At 39.8% G+C, this 23,219-nt stretch overlaps 1 protein-coding gene across 1 annotated transcript in view; it reads right to left on the bottom strand.

Annotated features, from left to right (window-relative positions):
- Positions 1–18,975, bottom strand: part of LOC143858059 (uncharacterized) — a 29,878-nt gene extending 10,903 nt beyond the window's left edge. Inside the window, exons 1-5 of the mRNA XM_077368650.1 lie at positions 18,268–18,975; positions 15,247–15,292; positions 13,897–13,946; positions 13,760–13,801; positions 2,596–2,709 (exon numbers count right to left, since the gene is read on the bottom strand). Of these exons, the coding sequence (XP_077224765.1) occupies positions 2,596–2,709; positions 13,760–13,801; positions 13,897–13,946; positions 15,247–15,292; positions 18,268–18,875 (860 nt within the window). The 5' untranslated portion in view covers positions 18,876–18,975. The remainder of the gene's footprint in view (positions 1–2,595; positions 2,710–13,759; positions 13,802–13,896; positions 13,947–15,246; positions 15,293–18,267) is intronic.
- Positions 18,976–23,219: the final 4,244 nt, after the last annotated feature.

A 23,219-nucleotide genomic window follows, 5' to 3' on the forward strand; every position in this document is an offset into this window, starting at 1 on the left:
GGAGAGACATGGTCCACATCTGTGTCACAGAGAAGCGTCGCAAGGCTATCAATTTCGGATTGCTTGAGATTTATCCAAAAAGGAATGTCCAAAAAAATGATCAATCCCTCTCACATAACCCTAATCACAAATTTTGATCCCTCAATGGCTACCAAGTATGTAAAGCTTCAAGAATGCATGGCATAAAGGACCCTCACCTAACCACTGGTCCTCCCAAAACTAATGCCCCTCCTATTTTCCACCCTAAACCTAATGTTGGACTCAAAATCGTATCGAACCATTAGATCCTTTGCCTAATGGTGGATTCCTATGCTTCCAATCCTTTGCTTAAGATCCTGATCATTGAACCCTTTTTGGACTTGATTGATGGTAGGAAAGCTATTTGCATAACAGCACCCTCAAAATGTCTTGACTGATCCTAAGAATTTGGCCCGGCCCAATAACTCCTTCATGTTGCCCGATGAAAGATACTATCAGCAAATTGCTCCCCTCTGCCTCGCCGGTCTAAACTTCTTGCTTAACCTTTCACTATTTTTTTTTTCAACTTCACGAAAGTGGTGATCAAATATAGGGCTCCACACGTTCACCAAGACGCAAACCCTGACAAAAACTTCACTTGGTTTTCGGATTAAGCAGAAACGAAGGAATACACGCCTGGTTCTAGTTATAACTCCGTCCACAATCATGGTGTTGTGGTAGGGAGCACGACAAGCTCCACCGTTAGGCCAAATTTCTCCTCCAAGATCTTTCTGAATAGGGTTTGCAAAACCATGTGAAGCACTTTGAAGCAGTGGAAAGCTTCCAATACTAAGGGAAGTGCTACTCAGATCACCATCTTTAGCCAACTTATTAGGTATATTTGCCTGAGGATAGCACCTGCGAATTTCCACCTAAAATTTGTGCAGGCGCAAGAACTACATCGTCAGTCCAGCCTAATCCCCAAAGTTGAGTGAAGCCAAGGCATCGGTTTTTTCTTCTTCATACTTACCAGGAGCATCCAAACTTCTTTGATATCAAGCTCATTCGGAATGCCAACATTTAAATGAGGTTAACATCGGAAATAGAACTTTCAAAACTAGGAAATTATGAGACCACAATCGTGAAAACTCCAATCGCCAGTCCTCCACTCCTGCTTGTTTCCATGCACCGGGCATTTTTCTTTAGATCATTGCACCTCTGAACACTGATCCTCAGCATTCCACATCTCCTCCGCTCCCAGGCTATCCAAGTTCAAATCTTTATTCAATAATGTTTTAAGGCCAAAAGACCTTACATATTTATAGGACATACAAGCTCCATGAAAATTCTAAGGTGGGGGCTTTAAAATTCTTATCCTACTATGCATCTATCAATAATAACCAATCATAAATTGCCACATAAACTAGGACTTCGTCAAACTAGGTCTCCTATCCTCTCATTACAAGGGCACTCAAAGTCCTACTAATAAGTCTCCTAATCAAACAAGGCCTCTTTTTGTTGCACAGTGGCCCACAATGGTCACTTAAGTTTAAGTGACATGGTGTCATGCAATTTCAAGTGGCCCTTTTGTGAACGATAGAGAACAGGATTATTAAAAAGAAGAGAGAATCCCACAACCGAGACGGTCAAATCAGAGAAGGGAAACAGCAAAAAACAGAAAAACTACAATAGGGAAAAAAACAACAACAAAGGCCTCAAGGAGGAAGTCAAAGATCTCCAAAGACACCCTCCCGATCCCGGTCTAATCTATCCAGATCACTATTGGCTGATCTCTTGACATGCTGGAAGTGAACAGGGAAATCCACCACTCTGTCCTGAATCTCACTATTGGCTGATCTCTTGTCATCTTCTTCTGGTCATCTGTGTGGACTGTTCTTTTCTTCTCAATTTCTTCCTTTGGATCTCCCAATATTAGATTGTTTCAAAACATTTAAATATTAACTCACCTCTCTGAAAGGATCTTGACAAATATTATTTCATCAATTGGTTCCGCATCTCTTCCTAAAGGGTAATTGGCAGTTGCTTCCATGTGTGTTGTCGACTCTCCAACTTCATCCACCACTCCTTGGCATGGCGACCAATGTCATCATGGGTGAAGTACCAGTGTCAAACACTTGTCAGATTCCAACACTTATATGGATTCCGTGAGACATAAAATTCCCAATATATAACCCTGTTATAACAATATTATTACGTAAAACTATTAAAATTTAGAATTGATTAAAATATATTGCTGAATCCACTAATCCTTTTTCTCGAGGATCACCATATTGGACACCTGTGTCGCATTCTGGCACTCCTACTCGTACTCATGTAACATAACATCTAAGGCATATCAACAATACTTACCGGATTTTAAGGTGTCCTATTGACCTCAGAACCTGAAGCAGAAAACCTTGTTGGCGATAAAAATGACAGTATGAACTTTAAATGCGGAACAATGTATTGACAGTAACAAAAACAAAATAAAAACATCAAGCAAACTAAATTTATTTTAAAATTTACAAATGAACCATGGAAACCAGTGTTCTTTATAATAATCTACAGTTCAATAAAAGATGCAGTTTGTAACTTCTGTTTTCATGGGAAATGACATTAAATGCCACTAAAACATACCGACGCTGTTCTTCATCATTGAATATTGTGCGCTCAGTTTTTCCAACGTTCTTCAAACCTTTTTTCATTTCTTTGGCTACCATCCTCCGGTGATAGGCATCTAAACCATAATATCTGCAAGGATGGATAAATATTAAAATCATTTTTCCCAAGTATAATTGAAACAAATTGAATGATCATTATAATGTTTATAACAATTTCCAAAAGAAAAAAAAAAAAAAACTTTTGAAACGTAAGAGAATATGATGGATTCATATTCTAGGCCGTCTAATCTAGATTATGTTGGTGCTAAGTAAACTTTATCAATAATTAAATCATCTTGTGGGCTGTGATATGGTTTAAACTTTAAAGGTTTGCATCAATAAAATAAGCATAGGATTTCCATCTAATTGACTATCAAGTCCTTACAGTCCACAGTAGTGCCATCAATGTCACAAATGGCTCTAACATTTTCCCAATCATATTATTCAATATAACAATAAAAATAAATAAACATCTTCACAATCCTAAAAATATCATAAAATTTTGAATAAATGGGGAAAACGAAAAATTTTGTGATTTCAAAACCTTGTGTTTCCCGAGTTTTTGTGAAATAACATAAAATTCTTCCAAGACTTTACCATTTTTTTTTTTGAAAGAGTACTTTACCAAATTTCTTACTCGCAACTTACTTTGAAAATAATTGAATGTAATATCTCGGGCCCCACTATAGGTCAGGAGAGGTAGAGAAGTGAGTTTATACTCCTACGATGTTGGAGAAACGGAGAGAACTGAACCCATTTCTTTACTTTCTGTCATTTACTTTTAGTCATTTACATGCCGTAATATCTAGATTGAGGATAGCTATATGGTTTGGAGGTCCGGTGGCTTTCTTTTTGCTTTCTGCATTACATTTACTTTTCCGGGGCGACAGTAGTTATAGGATTCGGGGATCCAATAGCCCCGAGTCATATAGCAGAAATCCTCTACCCCATTTGGAGCAAAAAAACCACTTTCTCTTCTCTCCACTCTCTTTTCACTTTTTGTTTAAATCACTACCCTGAGAATAAGCCCTATTGTAACAAGTGTTTTAAAAACCAACTTTGCTAAAGTTTTCCTATATCCGCCAAGTCAAGTCAAGAGACCCGGTTTACCTGGGCATGAGGGGTGCCTAACACCTTCCCCGAATGTAACCATATCCCTTACTCAGAATCCTGTGAAGACCATGCTTAAAACAGAGTTAATTAGGGGTCTTAGGCCCTAACCTAGGTGGCAAATCTCCAAGGGTGATGGATACTTTCCCTTCATGCCGTATTGGCACCCTATTTACCTGTGTATTCAATGTTTAGTTTTATAGTGGAAAATGCAAAGAACAAGAGTCGTTGAGCTCCTTCCTAAATTGTGCACACTACTTTTGCATTGTTTATGTGATCGGGTCGATGGATCCGGATGAAAATCATAATTCTTGTCAAATGCCGTGGAGAACACATTGAACGCTCATCTTTGGCCACCATAATAGTAGGGGTGCAATCTGGGGCATGCTCACCTCAACACAATTTCAGCCCTGGTTAGGTTGGCCTTTTCCTATTAGGTTGGGTTAGGGCACCCTTTAATTCTATTGTGATTTTCAAAAGAAAAATGATATGGCAACCGAATTGGGAACCTGAGTATGGAACAAGTAAATAGCCTCTTCACACGTTAACAACTACTTTTATTTTTATTTTTTTGCTTTTTTCTTAAAATGGCAAAACTACCCCACCCAATGTCGTGTGGTGTGTAGGGATTTGTTTAATTCCACTCCTGGTTAGGCAGCCCGTTTCCGTGGCATCAATCATAGGTTCATTTTTTCTCGTTTGTCCTGAGCTAACCCAAATGCAACCCAACCTGATTTAGAAAACCCGGTTAGACAGCTTGGCTTAGGGTTGCAAGATTCATAGGTGGGTTAGGTTAGAGATGACCCTCTTAGACCTGAGGATTAGGATTGAGGTAATGCCACCTCGGGTTTGGCCAACACCCAACCCAACCTTGCCAAGTTGCACCCCTACTCATTAGGCCTTCACCAAAATAAAATAAAATAACGATTGATAAACAACTATATCAATTTGAGGTTACTATATGATTTAGTTGTATTGCTCTTATTGTTAGCTAACAAAACGTATGATCAAAATATCGTATCTCTTGTAGACTACCAACCATAGTTAATCACATCCAATTAATGTAAACTAACCCATAATATAAATACCTCAATTATTCCAATAAGAGAAAATGCATAAATTTAAGAGTGATGGAGTTTAGAGTGGTGGGTTCCGACAAATAAGGCAGGCCTTGTCGATGATGAACCACTCATCAATGCATAGGCTATCGAAAGAGCCCCCAGGCAACAGGACCTTGAACTTTGGCAGTGACGTTTAGAGATGGTTGTGGGTAGGGGTGTAAACGGATCGAATTCGGAGCGGATATGGCTATATCCAAATTCGATTACAGTATACACTATCCGAATTCGGATTCGCCGGATATTTAATATCTATTACCGAATTTGTATCCGTCGGATATTGTTCGAATTCGGATATTATCCGTATTCGTTTATCCGGTAAATTCGAACATTTTATTGCAGCACTTTATCTTTTTTCTCCTACTTACTCGAATGAATTTTCCAAACCCTAAAACTAGACCTCTACATTCTCTTCACAAAATTAACTCTCAAACCCTAAAATATATGAGATCCTCTTCTTCCTTTTAAAACAAAGGCAGAGAGAGAGAGAGAGAGAGGGAGGCGATGGGGATGGATGATAGTGTTGGTAGTGGTCTTTGGGTTTTTCCTTTTTTTTTTGTATATGATGGAATGGGTTTGGGCTATTTTTGTTTTTATTTGTAGTTTTCTAAAAAGAATATTCACTTTTCTTATAGAAACAAAAGATAGTGTGTCATTACTAAAAATAAATATTAATGATATTATTAATAATAAATAAAAAGGATTTACTTCTCGGATTCGGATGTTAAACGGATCGGATATACCATTCACCAGATTCGCATCCGCTAAGAGCCGGATATCTCATAAACGGATTCGGATAATATCCGCTTGAAACGGATTCGGATAATATTCGCTTTAAACGGATTCGGATGCGGACGGTAATCGAATTTCCGAATATCCATTTACACCCCTAGTTGTGGAACATGATTGCTTCTGCCCTACGCTGCCATTTGTTGAAGTTGTTGTTGCTGACGCCAACGTACGTATATGAAAGGGCGATTATATTGCCTAGGACGACCGCTCCCATCATGACCACCATAATTAAAATTTGGGTGTGACTTAATTCTCTTATGGGCGAAGATGGAGCATGCTTACAATGCCTACGTTTTGACTTTAAATGCAAAAGCATTGTTATCATCCTCAAAGAGTAAAACCTTACAATTATTAGGAAAATTTTGTTTAAAAGCAACGAATAAAATATTTCATGCAAAAACTAAACATAAAAATTAAAATATCATCATGGTCTGATATATTAAAAGGAGAAATAATACAGATAGAAGATTGTTGAACAATATAATTAAAATATCATCATTATCCGATATATTAAAGGAGAAATAATACAGATAAAAGATTTAACAACATTAGTCAACCAAGATAAAAGAACTAATATCCTGATTTACACGATGACAACCGCCGGATTGTCACCATCATAGAGAAGCAAAAGAGGCCAACGAGTTACCAACTTGTTCCTGTAATTTTTTTCTAGTTAATTAGGATTATTTACGGAGAAGAATGACGTACCCACTTGTTTCTGTTATTTTTTTCTATTTAATCAGGATATTTAAGAAGTCAAGTCATATAAATAATCCCAATGTCTCATGGCTCCAATTAATATCTTGACAATATTAATCTATGTAGATACTACAACTCAACTATGCCTTACTAGTTGGGGTTAGCTAATGAATCCTTTAGAAAATTTTCATGAAGAAGGTGAAAGGATCTACCCGGCTCAAATTGACTAAGTCTAATCCTGACACTAGATGGGTTCGTCAACATGGATCATTTTCTTCCATTCTATCTTATCCAGGGTCATGTTCCCTGTTATGTTCCTAGCCTCAAGTCTTTCCTCATTGTTTCTACCCAAGTTGTTTTCGGTCTGCCCCTACCCCTTTTTACTCCATCAACTTGGCACGAGTCACTTCTTCTTATTGGAGCATCCAAAGGCTTACGTCGAATATGCCCAAACCATCTTAAGCGGTGCTCTCTCATCTTCTCCTCAATTGGTACCACCCCCACCTTTTTACGGATGTCTTCATTTTTAATTCGATCTAACCTAGTGTGGCCGCACATCCATCTAGGCATTCGCATCTCTGCTACACTCCTCTTATGCACATGTTGCTTCTTGGTGGCCCAACATTCTGAGCCGTACAGCATGGCTGGCCTCACAGTTGTCTTATAAGCTTTCCCTTCAACTTGGTAGGTATTTTACGATCGCACAGAACTCCTGAAGCATGCTTCCACTTCAACCAACCTGCTCTTATTCTATGGTTAACATCTTCTTCAATCTCTCCTTCCTTATGTAGGATTGAACCAAGAAAGCGAAAGATATTCCTCTTAGGTACCTCCTGTCCAGTCATATTTACTACATCCTCGCCCCACCTCCTTACATTACTAAAGTTGCACTCCATATACTCGGTCTTAGTCCTGCTCAGTCTAAAACCTTTGGATTCCAAAGTAGTTCTCCATAACTCTAACTTAGCATTAACTCCTGCTTTGGTTTTGTCAATTAATGTTATGTCATCTACAAATAACATACACTACGACACCTCGTCCTGGATACCCTCCATAAGTTCATCCATAACTAGAGTAAAAAGATTAGGACTTAAAGCTGATCCTTGGTGCAGTCCTATTGTAATTGGAAACTCATTAGACGTGCCATCCGTAGTTCTGACACTAGTTACTGCTCCATTGTACATATCTTTAATTATATCAACATATTTAGTAGGCACTTTTTTCCTTTCGAGGACCCACCACATAAAACTCCTGAGAACCCCATCATACGATTTCTCTAAATCAATGAAAACCATATGAAGGTCTTTTTTGTACATATCCTTAATTATATCAACATATTTAGTAGGCACTTTTTTCCTTTCGAGGACCCACCACATAACACTCCTGAAAACCCTCTCATACGCTTTCTCTAAATCAATGAAAACCATATGAAGGCTCTTTTTATTTTCTCTAAATCTCTCCGTTAATCGCATAATCAAGAAGATAGCTTCCATAGTCGATCGTCCAGGCATGAAGCCATACTGATACTAATTGTCAATTTTTTTATCTAAGTAATCCCAATGTCTGATACTTTTATCTTAGCAAGATAAAAGGACTCGTTGTTGAGAATGTTACTGGTAATGAATTCATTATTAACAATGAGTTCTAATACTTTTATTTTGGACAGATGAATCCATATAAATTAATTCAATAACATAAGTTAACCGATGAATGCATTAGTTCTTCTATCTTGGTTAACTAATGTTGTTGAATCATCTATCTGTATTATTTCTCCTATAATATATCGGACCATGATGATATTTTAATTATTATGTACAACAATCTTCTATCTGTATTATTTCTCCTTTAATATATCAGGCCATGATGACATTTTAATTATTATGTTTAGTTTTTACAAAAAATATTTCATTCGTTTTTTTAAAACAAAATTTTCCTAATAATTGCAAGGTTTTACTCTTTGAAGAGGATGACAATGTTTTCGCATTTGAAGTCAAAATGTAGGCATTTTAAGCATGTTCCATCATCGCCCACAAGAGGATTAAGTCATACCCAAATTTCAACTAAGGTGGTTATGATTTGAGCAATTGTCCTGGGCATTATAATTGCCCTTGCATAATGTTACCTCTGTTGGCGTTGGCAACAACTTCAACAAATGGCAGTGCAGGGCAGAGGCAATCCTGTCCCACAACCACCTCCAAAAGTCACGGCCCAATCTTAAGGTCCTGTTGCTCGGGGACTACTTCCATAGCTTATGCATTGATGAGTGGCTCATCATCGGCGGGGCCTGCCCTATTTGTCGGAACCCACCATTCTAAACTTCATCACTCCTAAATTTATGCACTTTCTATTTATTGGGATAAGTAAGGCGTTTATATTACTTGTTAGTTTACATTAAGTGGATGTGATTAACTATGGTTAGTGGTCTACAAGAGATACGATATTTTAAACATACGTTCTGTTAGCTAACAATAGGAGTAATACAACTACATCATGGAGTAACCTCAAAGAGATAAAGTTGTTTATCAGTTGTTATTTTTTTCTTGGTGGAGGCCTAATGAGTAGGGGTGCAACTTGGTCAAGGTTGGGTTGGGTTGGGTTGTGGCCAGCCCTGGCCAAACCCGAGGTGGCATTACCTCAATCCGAACCTGAGCCTCCGGTCTAGGATGGTCATCCCCAACCCAACCTGCCTATAAATCTTTCAACCCTAACCCAAGCCGTCTAACCTGAATTTTCTAAATCAGATTGGATTGGGTTGCATTCGGGTTAGCTCGGGACAAATGAGAAAAAAATGTAAAAGAAACCATGAACCAATGATTGATGCTATGGAAATGGGTTGATTAGGTGGACTGGTTAGGCGATATAAGATTTGGACGTACGCGCTTCAATCACCCTGCCAATATTTTGGCTAACACCATATATAAGCATCCGAGATCCGACTAGGCTAATAGAACGGAAATCTCTTATGTTAAAAATCCCTTTCACTTTTAGAATCAGTGTGGTGAATGTAGCCCCATGCCTTTATCTAGCTCCAGACTTTCATAAAGCTCTTTGAAGAACTTGATTATATCCACTTTGACGTAATCCCAACAAGAATGAAAGCTAGGCAGAATCCATCAGGACCCGACCCGCTATCTCTCAAGTGCAAAAAGCCTCATTCTCATCTCTTTTGTGAAAGGTTTTTCTAGAGCGACTCTGTCTTCCAAGGAGCTAAAGTCCACCCCCTCGGGCGTAGGGCGAACTATATCTTCCGATGAGGAGAGAAACTTGTAAAAAATACATAATCTCTTTCACAATCACATCCTTCTCCCTGACCACTCTATCTATCTGCACCGCACAGCAGATTCAAAATTGCGAGGCGTCTGGATGCATCGACCTTGATGTTGATTCTTGCATCACTGCCAGCCAATGCCCAATAGCCTCCAAAACTGGTACGAAGCTGATCCACTTCGCTCAAGGGTTCCACAGCTGACATCTCAATCTCTAGAGTGACCTACACACCAAGCCTCCTTCCACCACCGATCGGTCAACGATGCACAGGTGGAGGAACCCTTTGGACTTCCCCTTGGATACTCCTGGATCTTCTTCTCCGGAGGACACCGGATTAAAACGGATGTTACTCCCCAAGACCCAACAACAGTTGCCATCTATTAACATCAGAATAGGCATGGATTTTGGGGCCTCCAACGAATATTGTATGAGAAGATTTCATTACTTGTATCCACGACCTTCTCATGCTGAATTATCCACCACTAGCACCCTGCCTATTCTCGTGACGATCTTCCTGAAATTCTCCTCACACCAGGACTGAGGCGGAACCCTAGTAATTTCCCATCAAGTTCCCACAAGTATATTTGCAAGCTTGGTGAACCACAGCTCCTTATCAACATATTGAGATCCTAACTTTGCCATCCACATCTCCTTCGAGCTTTCTGCAATCTCTTCTAGTGGGGGATTATAGCCACTTCAAAGGCATCGAGCTGGAACATAGCTATCTTTCCATACATGTTACTAATTCTTTCAAGCCATGTCCCGAGTGTATGAAGAGCACCTGACCACTTTGGGGCTAGTTCCTCCCATCAACTTCTTCTGGATCAGGGCTTGTTTGGATAGGAACTGATTCTGTATTAGCTTCTTCTGCTTGCATTTCTTTCTCTCGCTCCTGATTCTCCCTGTCTTCCCTGGCTCTTGGATACTTCTCTTCTAAAGGAAGAGGTTCTCTTTCTTCTCGGTTATGCCTGCCTCCACTGGATCTTTGCTCCAGATTTCTCTCACATCCAATGTTCCTATCCATTGTAGACCAGATTTTGTTGCATCGCCGGTATTGAACCCTTATTTTAAAGTTGACCAAGTTGCAATGGGAACACGTCCAATCACCCAGCCTTCTCTCTAGCCTCATCTGTGTCGTTGTTTCGATGCGTTTTCCTCTTCAACTTCTCGTCACTTCCCACCAACCACCCTCAACTGGGAGTTCCAGTTCTGCCTAGCACAGTTCCTCCAATCTCTGCTACTCGGCCCAACGATAGTCTACCAACAACTGCTGATCCATCTTCCATTGGTAGACCATTAAATTCACCTTTCGATGAGACCTGAGCTCGAGTGGCTTGCATCTCTCTCGCACAAAGAAGTGATTGACCATATCCTTCATGTTCAACAACCAAAATTCTACCTGTGCCCTATTACTTTGTGACCTTACGCCCATAACCGTCATAACTGCTTAAACTTTTCAATTCAAGATCATGCTGCATAAACAGTTCACTCATATTTGCTGCTCTTTAAATTTAAGAGGGCATATTGTCTTGGTATCCAAGTTGCAACAGTCCAGCTTCAATAATATGCCAATGTTTCCGTTCAGCAACTCCATAATGAGATGGGGACTGGGGAGTGAGAATTATTGATTAATGCCATGGGAATGACAAAATTCACTAAATGGGATGAAGTTGTATTCTCCATCCTCGTCGCTTCTTAGATCTTTGATGAGAGTGCTATAAGATGGAGCGATAAAGGTAGACATCAGACATAAGTTTGAGAAAGAAAATCCATGTATAACATGTAAATCATCTACAAAGACAACATAACAACGCGACCTAATAAGAGCGAATCCCCACACATCAGAAAGAATTATCTAAAAAGAATACTCTTTATTTCATCATATGATGAAAACGGCATTTATGATGCTCCCGAGTCGATAATTGTGCCAGAGTTTTATGCTTGGGAGCTTTATTACAAATATAAATGAAAGCATTAGACATTAAAGTCAGTGGAATGTGATCACTAATGAGGGTGAGACAATGATGCCACACTGAGAGAGAGAGAGAGGCAGATGCCGAAAAGACTTAATTGCTGAGCTTTTGAAGGAAGTTCCTCAACGCAGATTGCTAAGAGGAGATAGAGATTGCCTTGACAAAATCCTTTAGCAAGGAGTTTCCCCGAATTCAAATCTTTCACAAAAATAAGAGTAAAACTAATGTAACCTGTTAAACACTGTACAGAATTAAGTTAAATTCCCAGGACAAAATAAGCATCGGGAATGTGAAAAGAAGCATGGGAAGACAAAATAAAGACTAAAGTGACGTGTGACCAGTAAAGAGGACCCATCCCCAATGACAATTCGAGAACACCCCGGATGACAAATTATCGGAATTATCAAATAAATGATGAGTTAACACCCATATCCAACAACCAAGAAGCTTCCGAAGGAGTAGACAATAAAAGATCGCTCAACTAATGGGTGAGGCCCATGGAAGAGTTCCACTGGTACTGAAAATTAAAGAAATGATAGTAATTCATGGCTTAACAATTCCCATACCCACAAATCTGATAGTCAGTGGAGTATTGAGGTGACCATGACCGTGACCGTGACCGTGAAGAGGGAGTAGGGGAACCTAGGCTCCGAGGATAGGAAGGGCTTGGTGCGGACATGTGGAAAAAGAAGATCAGGTAGAAACCCAAGAGATAGCTCTCCTTGAGAAGGACAACCCATGACGTTGACTAGGACGCTAATTAGGGCAGTACATCTGCTGTAGTTGATTAGGGGCATACCTTTATTGTTGATTGTAGGAGTTGTCTAGACCACGACCCCTCAGATTCGGGACCAGAGGAACGAGCAGCATAGACAGTCTCAAAGGAGTCCTAGGAGTTTGATTGTTGTGTGGGAGCGGGAGGCCTTGCACATGTGAGACAGCCCTCATGTTGAAGGAGTAGTACATGTAGCTCAAAAAATGTAGGTGGCCTTGCACATGTGAGAACTGAAATTTTAAACATGACATAATCATCTCCCGAGAGCATAGAGTACATAACAAACCTTATCATGTCCATCAAGAGGCATCTGGATAACAGCTAATTGGTAAAAAGACCATTCTTATCAGAAATGAGAAAATGGAAAGATTGCCTATACAATAGGAGTGAAGTTCCATAAGGAGTTGCATGATACGAGCCTAAGATTGGTGTGAATACAATTCAAGTAGTGCAGTCCACAAATCACGAGAATACAAGATTTCAAGTATTTGAGCAAGTACTTCGAGAGTAAGAGTGGAAGTCACCACGCATTGATAAGCTGATCTTTGCACAAACATTCATTATATGCAGGATTATTTTCTCATAAGGGTGTTTTTCTTTGCTAACGGTAGATTCGCTCGCCCCACTTTTGATAAATTCACTAGGTGCCACAAAAACTCAAGTGACGTGATCAAATATTCCTTGGGCACATGCAATCATTGTGATGTGCCCCTTCCAAAGCATAAATTTACAATAAGAAAATTTTATATTTACTAATTAGCAAGAGAAGAGAAAGAAAAGTTGTTATTGGAAGATGAAATCATTGGAATGGATAAGGCATCTCCCACGCCCCCCTTTTTTAAGAATTAGGATTAGCGAGGAAGAACAGTAGGGGAGAGAGGAATTATGATTTCTACATTTAGGTGGAAAGAATATAGTGTGTCGACGATAGAGTTGACAATATTAGGGATTGAAATGAGGTAGGAGTAGAATTAGGGTATTCTAATGAAAATTAAGGTCCTAAAGGGAAGATAAGCGAAGACTAGAGTTCCAAAAGAAGCTTGAAATTGAATGGGCTATTTGTGTGATTGATTGGTATGAAAGAGGGTTTAGAGTTTTCGAAAAATGAGAGATGTGGTTTTGGATATTCGAAAGGGAGGATGTAGAATTTTGGAGTTTTGAATGGAGGAAAGTAGGGGTTTGGACTTTCAAATTGGAGGGAATAGGGTTGGAAATTTTCAACTGGATTGCATTAGGGTTTAGAGATTTTGAGTGGTGGGAATTATAGTGTTTGTATTTTGAAGATGAAACTAGATAAAGACGTGTTAACCAAAAAAGAAAGTATGGTATCCTTTTTTTAATGGCTTGTATGGCCATTTGAAATCAAATGGCCATAGGAATGGAAGGTGAAATAGATAAGAGACTTACTTTTTGGAAGGGAAAGTAGCTGTATTATGATCCTCCATGAACCTGCAGGAGTGATAATTGTAAGCTCAAGACATGAAAAGTGATAACAATACTTCAAATAGTAACATGACTAAACTAAAGAGAGTTATATTCCTTACTGCTTGAACATTTGCTTCTCTTCCCAGTTGGGTAGACTTTCTAGGTTTACCTGTAGTTCAAACTCCAAGGAATTATAAAGTGGTGAAGCAATCTCCAATTAAATGTCACTACCTATTAATTAATTGTACCAGAAACAGAGATCCTCCTAAAAAAATGTTTTACTATAAAACATCGGACCAAATATAACAACATAAATTGACTAGCAAAAGATGGTAATAATGATAATGAGCATGCAATAAGTTCAGAATTCAGGTCAAAATAAAACCACAGAAATGCCTATCAGTCCTTTTTGGCTTACCTATAAATTAATTGTACCAGAAACAGAGATCCTCGTAAAAAAGTATTTTACTATAAAGCATCGGATCTAAATATAACAACATAAATTGACTGGCAAAAATGAAAATAAGCATGCAACAAGTTCAGAATTCAGGTCAAAATAAAACCACAGAAATGCATATCAATTCTTTGGCTAGCCAAATTTAAAGTGTAAAAATGTTGAGTAACAAATTCAGAATTCGTTTACAATGACTCCCTCTGGAGCCATGTTATATGGATTCTTCTGAATGGGTGAAGAATCCATGTTGAACACATCTAGGATTCCAATACTTCAAGATTAGTTGAGACACCTCTAGATCTCTTCTATTTGTTCTGTTTTTCTTCTGAATACCAACCACAAATTTAAAATTACCGCATGTTTTGAATTTTACCCATCCTAATAGTAAGTTTCTGAAATGGAAATAAAATATTATGTTTATTTAACTTATTAAAAGTTTCAAAATATTACTTGTTACAGTCATATTATTGTGTTAAAGAAATAAAACTTGAGAATTGATTAAAATATTTTGGTGAATCCACGAATCCTTCTTTTTGAGGTCTGGCGAATCCGACACTCGATACTCGTGTCGGATTCCGACACCCGTATCCGCACGGATGCAACATAGCTCTGAAGGTATCTGTAGGGCTTTATGTTGTTTAGTTCCAAGCTATGGTTGATGCTTGGTATGAAGTATGAGCATAAGAATGAAGAGAGGGACACAGACTGGAAACAAGAAAAAACAACTATCCACTGCATTCAAAGACTTGTTCTCTCCAGTATTAGAATTCCCAAGATATGTTTCAAATTTCAAACTACCGTCTACGTTTGATTTATGATTTATCATTCAAAGAATCGAGATACTAGATTGTATAATAGTATATATGGTTAGGATAAGTAAGCAATGATAAAGAGTTGACTATGATAAGATATAAAAGCATCCCTTGTCAGAAGTTTCTTACTAATACAATGTGAATGCATCACACATACTTGACAGATGCAATACACCATATGGCACAATGTAAGAAGGGGATACCTGCTTTACTTCTGCTAACCATGCAGTAAACTCAGGCCGTTTGTTCCTACAAAAGAAGAGATAGAGAGAAAGAACGGATTAACACCCAAAATATAGAACAATGGTAAATAAGATATCAATAATACTTCATTCTGCATTCATATATGGCAAGAAAAAACATAAAACACAACAATGTGAGCATAAGGAAAAAAAGTGGCTAGTCTAACCGCAAAATTATCAGCATTCAATCCTCTTACCAAATGAAAGATACACTGATTACTTAGGTTGCTTTTAGGACGAATTTTAAAGAAACTCAGTGATGCATTTAAAATGTGTTGAAGGCCGTGTTTGCGTGAAACAAAGCCTGTTTATGCAGATTGTTATAAACATTTCTGTTCTCTTGACCACATGATAAATTAGAGGTAGGACTCGATGACACATGGCCAGCCAAACCGAGCTGACCCCACTAAGCCGAGTCAATCCATCAATAAAAATTGCAAGGTAATGCATTGATATCAGAAAATAGCCTCATTTTCAGGGCTACAGCGAAAAGCTGACAAAACACATGCATATTAGTGGAGTTAGTTGTGTGTGATTATTAGATATTGTTATGTAACGTGGAGTCATTGTGGTAGTGGTGTGTGGTTACTAAGTACTGGTGTTAGATGATGTAGTGTCGGTGAGTTATGGTGGTCATCAATAGGTGTTCAGTTAAGAGTCATGGGTTGTATGCATGTATAGTAGTCGTAGTCGGTTAAGGTGGTTTTGTTGGTAGTGGTTGCATTGTGCATGTGCCAAGTGGCATGCTTGTATTTAAAATGCTATCATTTAATAGAATGAGGAAGAAAGGGAATTCTACTTCAGCAAATGAAACTTTGTTTTAGAAGAGTCACGATTCCCCTCAAATTGAACCTTTAGGAGGTCTGGTTGCCTTGAATCAACCCTTTACCTCTCTTTTTCTCTCTTTCCTTTGTTTATTTGTGTTACAGCCAATTAGGCATGTAACAAGTGGTATCATAGTGGTCGATCCTACGCCATGGCTACAGCTTGGGAGATTTTGGATTCCATGCGTGATGAGTTTTGAAAGATCAACACACTTGTTTTAAAATTGATAGAAGAACACCGACGATTTACAGAAGGCTTGGACAAAATCGACATAGCGACAGACGAAATGCGCAAAGAAGATGAAAAGTTGAAACTTGAAAAAGTTGGTGTTCGTGTAGAGAGAAGTGCGAGAACTGATGGCGACAAAGATGAAAAATCATCTTTCTTTGCGAGTTTGCTCACAACGGATTTTGAAAGTGGAGTTCAAAAGATTGCGGCCATTATTTTTGAAGAAGGAAGTCCAACGTTAATTGTGTTGCTCAATAAAATTATGCCCGATACAAATTGGGACCACGATGGATTAAAGCATTTTCTCCAATAATTCGACCTTAAGGGCAAGGTCGTTTGTAAGGGGGAGGGATTGATACATGCATATTAGTGGCATTAGTTGTTTGTGGCTATTAGGTATTGTTATGTAATGTGGAGTCACTGTGGTAGTGCTGTGTGGTTACTAAGCAGTGGTGATGCTGCTCGAATCGGGCCAGGTGCTCGAACGGTCCTGATACGTTGGGTCCCGCCTTATGTCTAGTTCTGACGGCAGGGAGAGAGATTGCCTCGACCTATGACTGTGACCTGCCCTCAAAGACAAAAGGTTAAGACCACCAAAGTTGGAACTCCAAAGTAACCCTTCAACACTCAAGTCAAAAGAAGGCACCAGAATGAGAGCGGAACACCAGAGAGAGAGAGAGAGAGAGAGAGAGAGAGAGTAGATGAGCGGCCGCTAGGAGGTCCGAGTAGATACACGCACCTGGGGGTGGTGTTTGGGTATTGTGCTATAGCCGTAATGGCTTGGAGAGGAGAAGAGCATGCAAAAGCCGATAGAGAGAGAGAGAGAGAGCCTCGAACGTGGAGTGGAGGGTTCCCTTTATAGGCAGAGCTCCGTATTCCTGGGCATGATGTGACAGTGACGTAACACTATGATAATCGCTGGAGCAAGCGCCAGCACAGACGTTGTACGGCAGGCCAAAAATGTCAAGCCCGTGATATGATGTTGACGGATTAGAGGCGTTGTCTCCTCCTATGACGGCAAGGAGATACATAGATATTGTACACCGGTAGCAGGATCCTTGGATCTTGTACGGTTTGTCCCTAGTGATGGCATGTTGTGTGATCTCCCAGGTTAGTGGAGGTGAGCTGGCCTGGTGGCTACGCTATGAAGGAGTCCCCAAGGGTTCTCCACTTGAAGGAGAGCGATCTTTACGAGGCGGTACTCGGGCGGTATTTACGAGGCGGCACTCGAGCGAGGGACTATGGTCCGAAGGCCCTTCGTCCAGTCGGTCATTCGACTCCTTGCACTGTTGGATTTAGTGGCACTCAACTCCATGACTATCCGAGTGGCTTTGTCCTGCCCTTGCGGGGGCTGCCACATGGCGTTGTGCAGTTGATAGTCTGATTTTACCTCCAACAAGTTGTGCTAGGTGATGCAGTGTGAATGGTTTTCAATAGGTGTTTAGTTAAGACTTAAGAGTCATGGGTTGTAGGCATGTATAACAGTGGTAGTTGGTTAAGGTGGTTTTGTTGGTAGTGGTTGCATTGTGCATGTGCCAAGCGGCACGTTTGTATTTAAAATCCTATCATTTAATGGAATAAGGAAGAAATAGAATTCTACAGCAACAAAGGAAACTTTGTTTTAAGAGAGCCCCACTATTCCTCTCGAATTGAACCTCTAGGAATTCCGGTTGCCTCGAATCAACTCTTTCCCTCTCTTTTTCTACCTTTTTTCTTTCTTTATTTGTGTTATGGCCAATTAGCACATAACACTAGCGAACCAAAATTTTGCCAACAAAACTTCAAATATCTAAAAAAAAGGATAATGGTTTATACTAGCAGCAAAGAAATCAGAACCCTAATTTCAAAAGGCACTAGTAAATAAAACACACGAAGCAAAAAGAATTGCAAGATGCAAATTAACTAGAAATGAAAGCCTAGAATCCTCACCACATGTCAGTTTCTCTAATAATTCCATATTTCCCCCACGAATTCGTCACAGCTCCCTTTTTCCCTGCCTCCTTCTCCTTATCCTTCTTCTTCTTCTTCTTTTTCTTCTCCTCCTCCTTTCCATCTCTCTCCTTCCTCCTCCTTCTCTCCTTCTCCTTCTTCCTCCGCCGTCTCTCCTTCTCATACTCTCTCTCCTTCCTCCTCCTCCTCTCCTTCCTCTTCCTCCTACGCTTCTCCTCTGAATCGGAACCGTCCGATTTAGATCTCGAAGATTCTTCTTCAGAAGAGGATTCTGAAGAAGAATAAGAATCTTCTTCATCTTTGCCGCTACTTCGAGATTTTTTCTTCGAGCTCATTTTCTTACTTCTGATTCTTTCTTTTCCTTCTTCGTCCGATTCGTAAGAATTTTCATCATCTCTACCACTACTTCTAGATCTCTTCTTCGAGCTCTTTGTCTTGTTTCTGCTCCTTTCTTCTGCTTCTTCAGATTCGTATGAATCGGAAGTTTCATCCTTTTTCCTCTTTGATTTCCGGCCAGGATCTCTCGTGGAAGGAGATTCTCCCTTGCGATCTCGTTCTGGTAGAGATCCGTTCCGATCTTTCGCCATTCCCTTCCAAAGCTAGGGTTTTCAGCAAGCCGGTTTGAGAGATTTTGAGCGGAGGTTTTTAGTGAAAAAGAACGAAGAGATAATTTTTTTTGGAAGGCTGATATCCGCACTGGCATATGTTAATGGCACTACTCGCTTGAGACTTTGAGTTAGGGGCGGCAATGGTTCGGTTTCGGTTCGGTTTGACGCCAAACCGAACCGAACTTAAATTTGAATCGGTTTGGTTGAAACCGAATTTTCGGTTCTGTTTCGGCCAATTTCGCTACCCCTTGCTCATATTCACTAGAAATCGGGGGCAACAGTTCGGTTTGACCCCCGAACTGAACCGAACCGAAATTTGAATCAGTTTGGTTTTACCAAACCGAAACCGAATTTTCAATTTAGTTTCGGCTCGGTTTTTGTTCGGCCAATCTTGCCACCCCTAGTTTAACGCTTTTTTACGTGAAATGACTCAAATCCATGGTTTTAAATTTCTACCGAAATTTCGGTGGAGACCGACACCGAAATCGCCATTACCCGAAGTGGTATTTTATTTCGGTCGAAATTTCGTTTTTCCCCGAAATTTAATTTTTTAAATTATTTTAATATTTTACCGAAATTTCGGCCGAAATCCTCTTCTCTCCAACATCACCCTCATCACCTAACCAACCCAATACAACTGTAATCACCTTAGGATTAGGCTTCCAACCTTGATTTCCAGGAATTACGGAAACAACCTTCTTCATATGCTCTGCAGCCTTCGCCATTTCTGTTAGTAAAAGTGCCCTAAATGAATGGAATTTCTTCCACAGATCAAGGGTTAGATTGGAAAGATATGATTGTTAAAATATCTTAATATTTAAGATAAAAGAAATACAAGTTGCATAAGGGAACATCTTTCCTTGGAGATTAAGAGAGATGATCTTATGGGAGATCTTTTAGGAGATTATTATGGAGTTTTAAATGCAAACAAATTTGTGTTTAACAAATCACACGCCCAACTTAGGCAAGAAAAAACGTCCAATAATGATTGGAATTTGTATTTTACATAGAGGAAAAGTTACTGGGCTATATGTGTGGATTTCCCCTCTCCATGTGTAGACGCATTTTCAGCATCTCCAAGGGGCGGCCCCCCACGGAGTGGACCGGGCACGGTTAGTACTGCTAGAAAACAAAACCGGGGAGGGTGGACGACCCAGAACCGGACAATATCTACACAGTGGGGTCGAGGCGTGACATAATAGTATCAGAGCGGGACCTCCCATCCAGTACCATCAAGTACGGTGTGCTAGCGAGGACGCTGAGCCCCAAGGGGGGATTGTGAGATCCCACATCGGAAAGAGAGAAAAATTAAGTTCGGTTCTCACTAGGTGAGATAGAAGTAATCCAAGATAAAAATTATCCTCCAAAAGAGAGTGGGTCCATGAAATTGCATTGTTTCTGGGCATTAAATCCAACAATCTCCCACTTGCCCGTAACATGCAACTTCGTCAAATAGGGTTAAATTTAATTCTTCTAATTAAATAAAATAATTTCCGATGTGGGATCTCACAATCCACCCCCTTGGGGCCCAGCGTCCTTGCTAGCATACCGTACTGGATGGGAGGTCCCGCTCTGATACTATTATGTCACGCTCCGACCCCACAGTGTAGATATTGTTCGGTTCTGGGTCATCTACCTTCTCCGATTTTGTTTTCCAGCAGCACTAACCATGCCCAGTCCACTCCGTGGGGCCCGCCCCTTGGAGATGCTGAAAACACGTCTACACAGGAAGAGGAAAAATTCACATATATAGCCCAGCAACTTTTCCTATCTGTAAAATACAAATTCCAATCATTATTGGACGTTTTTGCTTCCCCAAGTTGGGCATGTGATTTGTTAAACACAAATTTGTTTGCATTTAAAACTCCAAAATAATCTCCTAAAAGATCTCTCACTCTCTCTTTATCTCCAAGGAAAGAAGTTTCCTTATGCAACTTGTATTCCTTTTATCATAAATATTAAGATATTTTAACAATCATATCTTTCCAATCTAACCCTTGATCTTTGGAAGAAATTCCATTTATTTAGGGCACTTTTACTAACAATCTCTCACTTGCCCTCAATATGAAATTTTGTCCAATAAGGTTAAATTCAAATATTTATTTAATTCTTCCAATTAAATAAATGATTCCCATCCAATGAAAATAAAGCTCCATCTAGACATTATATAATACCTTTAATACCCTTTTGGTTAACACTTAACCAATTTGGTATTCCCAATCTATCCCATAGTGTACTACATACACTATGATATCCGTTCCCTTTGCATCAAATGCAACGAAACAAATTCGTTTGTTCAATCAAATAAATGCGGGACTCGTATCTAGTAGATACAAATAGATCAATCGAGTTGTAAGTGGGATCGTTGCAGGGATTCAACAGTTGATCCTGCAGAACCCAATGAAGGATCCCACTGTTACTTTTTTCCGTAGTTCGCAAACCACAATTGCATTGAGTCAATGGCCTCCATCGAGATGTAACTTTGAAGATGACCGTCAAATCATCTTACCCCTAATCACATCCAATATGTGCAAGTCCTTTCTCCGTTCTCCATCTACTGAGTTGAGCCCTACGGGGGGTGGACATACACTACCCCCTGGGCCCACTCTGGGTATACCTTTCAGTCAAGCAGCTTAGGCCCGCAAATGCATTTGCTAAAACCATTCAAAATATTTTCGTAAAAATATCAAATCCACCTGGCCAAGTATTTTATAGGCCTACTGCTCTAACCAAAACTGTAGATGGTACCCTCATGTATATGAGGCAAAGAATTCTTTGTCGAGTATCACTATTAGTCTCATAGGTTTGTTAAGATTCTGGTACCACCCTCAAATGATTCCTAAGAGAACCATTGTTATATGGACCAAGATAACGGGACGGGCCTACAGAGCAATAAAATCCCTCAGGTCAAAGGACATGTAAAGGGTCCTGTCTGGTGGAATGACCTTACTATCTCCTGTCCACAAGCTATTCCAATGAGATTCAGTTCAGAGCGCGATCTCAATCGTCGCTCCCACTCTTCTTGCTTAGGGTCCACTACCCAAGTGACTAGGATAAGTCACCTCACGACATGTGCATGTCCGCAAGATCGGTGTTGGTTGTGTACAAGAGGAGATGTCCAATCTCCACCCCAACCAGGAACTTTTAAGGTTTACAAAGAACCGGAATTCCATATCTCCCTGCCCCCTAGGATCTGTGAATCCTTGAGCATGGTATTCCTACTTTGCTACCTAAGGACTAATATGTGTTAAACAAGCACATCTCACATATTAACAAAATAGCACCCATAGATGTCATGAAGTAATTCTTTATTAATAAAAATGCAAGGTACACTGGAATCTAAAGTAATCTCCCACTGACTTTAGATCCAGTTGTGCATATATCTAAGACTCATTCCCTCTACATGCTTGTCAAACACTTTTTGACTAAGGAACTTTGTGAAAGGGTCTGCCACGTTATCCGCTGAAGCCACCTTTGCTATGGCAACATCTCCTCGGTCAATGATCTCCTGTATCACATGATACTTCCGAAGGACGTGCTTGGAATTCTGATGAGACCTTAGTTCCTTTGCTTGAGCAATAACCCTGTTGTTATCACAATACAATGTAATTGGTCTCTCAACAGAGGGAACGACGCCAAGGTCATCCAAAAACTTTCGCAGCCAGACTGCCTCTTTCGCCTCTTCATTGGCAGCGATATATTCTGCTTCAGTGGTAGAATCTGATGTGGTGTCTTGTTTACAACTCCTCCAAGATATCGCTCCACTAGCCAAAGTAAAAACAATTCATGTCATCAACGTCAGACTGAAAATCCACGTCTGTAAAGCTAGAAACGACTAACTCGTCTGCCCCATAAACTAAAAAATAATGTTTCATTCTCCTAAGATATTTAAAAATATGTTTAACTGCCGTCCAATGCTCAGGACCTGAGTCTGATTGATATTTGCTAACCACACTTACAGAATAACAGATATCTGGCCTTGTACTTAACATGGCGTATATAAGACTTCCCACAACCGAAGCATAGGGAACTTTATCCATCATTTGCTTCTCCTCAGATGTCTTTGGAGACATCTTCCTGGATAGCCTGATTCCATGCCTGAAAGGGATTAATCCCTTCTTAGAATCTGTCATATTAAACCTTGCCAATATCTTGTCAACGTAAGCCTCATGTGATAGCCCAAGCTTCCTACCGTATACACCCCATTTTGACAGGGCCCTAAACCTCCTCGTGTAAAAAAGAAATCCTACAAAATCAGTGAATTAGGACCTCAAATTTCTCCCTAGGGTAGGTTAGGGTCCAGCTAGGTCCCTGCAAAATTTT

Source organism: Tasmannia lanceolata, unplaced genomic scaffold (assembly GCF_043159265.1).
Source record: "Tasmannia lanceolata isolate RefF3 unplaced genomic scaffold, GAP_Taslan_0.1 ptg000025l, whole genome shotgun sequence".
Taxonomy (NCBI): Eukaryota; Viridiplantae; Streptophyta; class Magnoliopsida; order Canellales; family Winteraceae; genus Tasmannia; species Tasmannia lanceolata.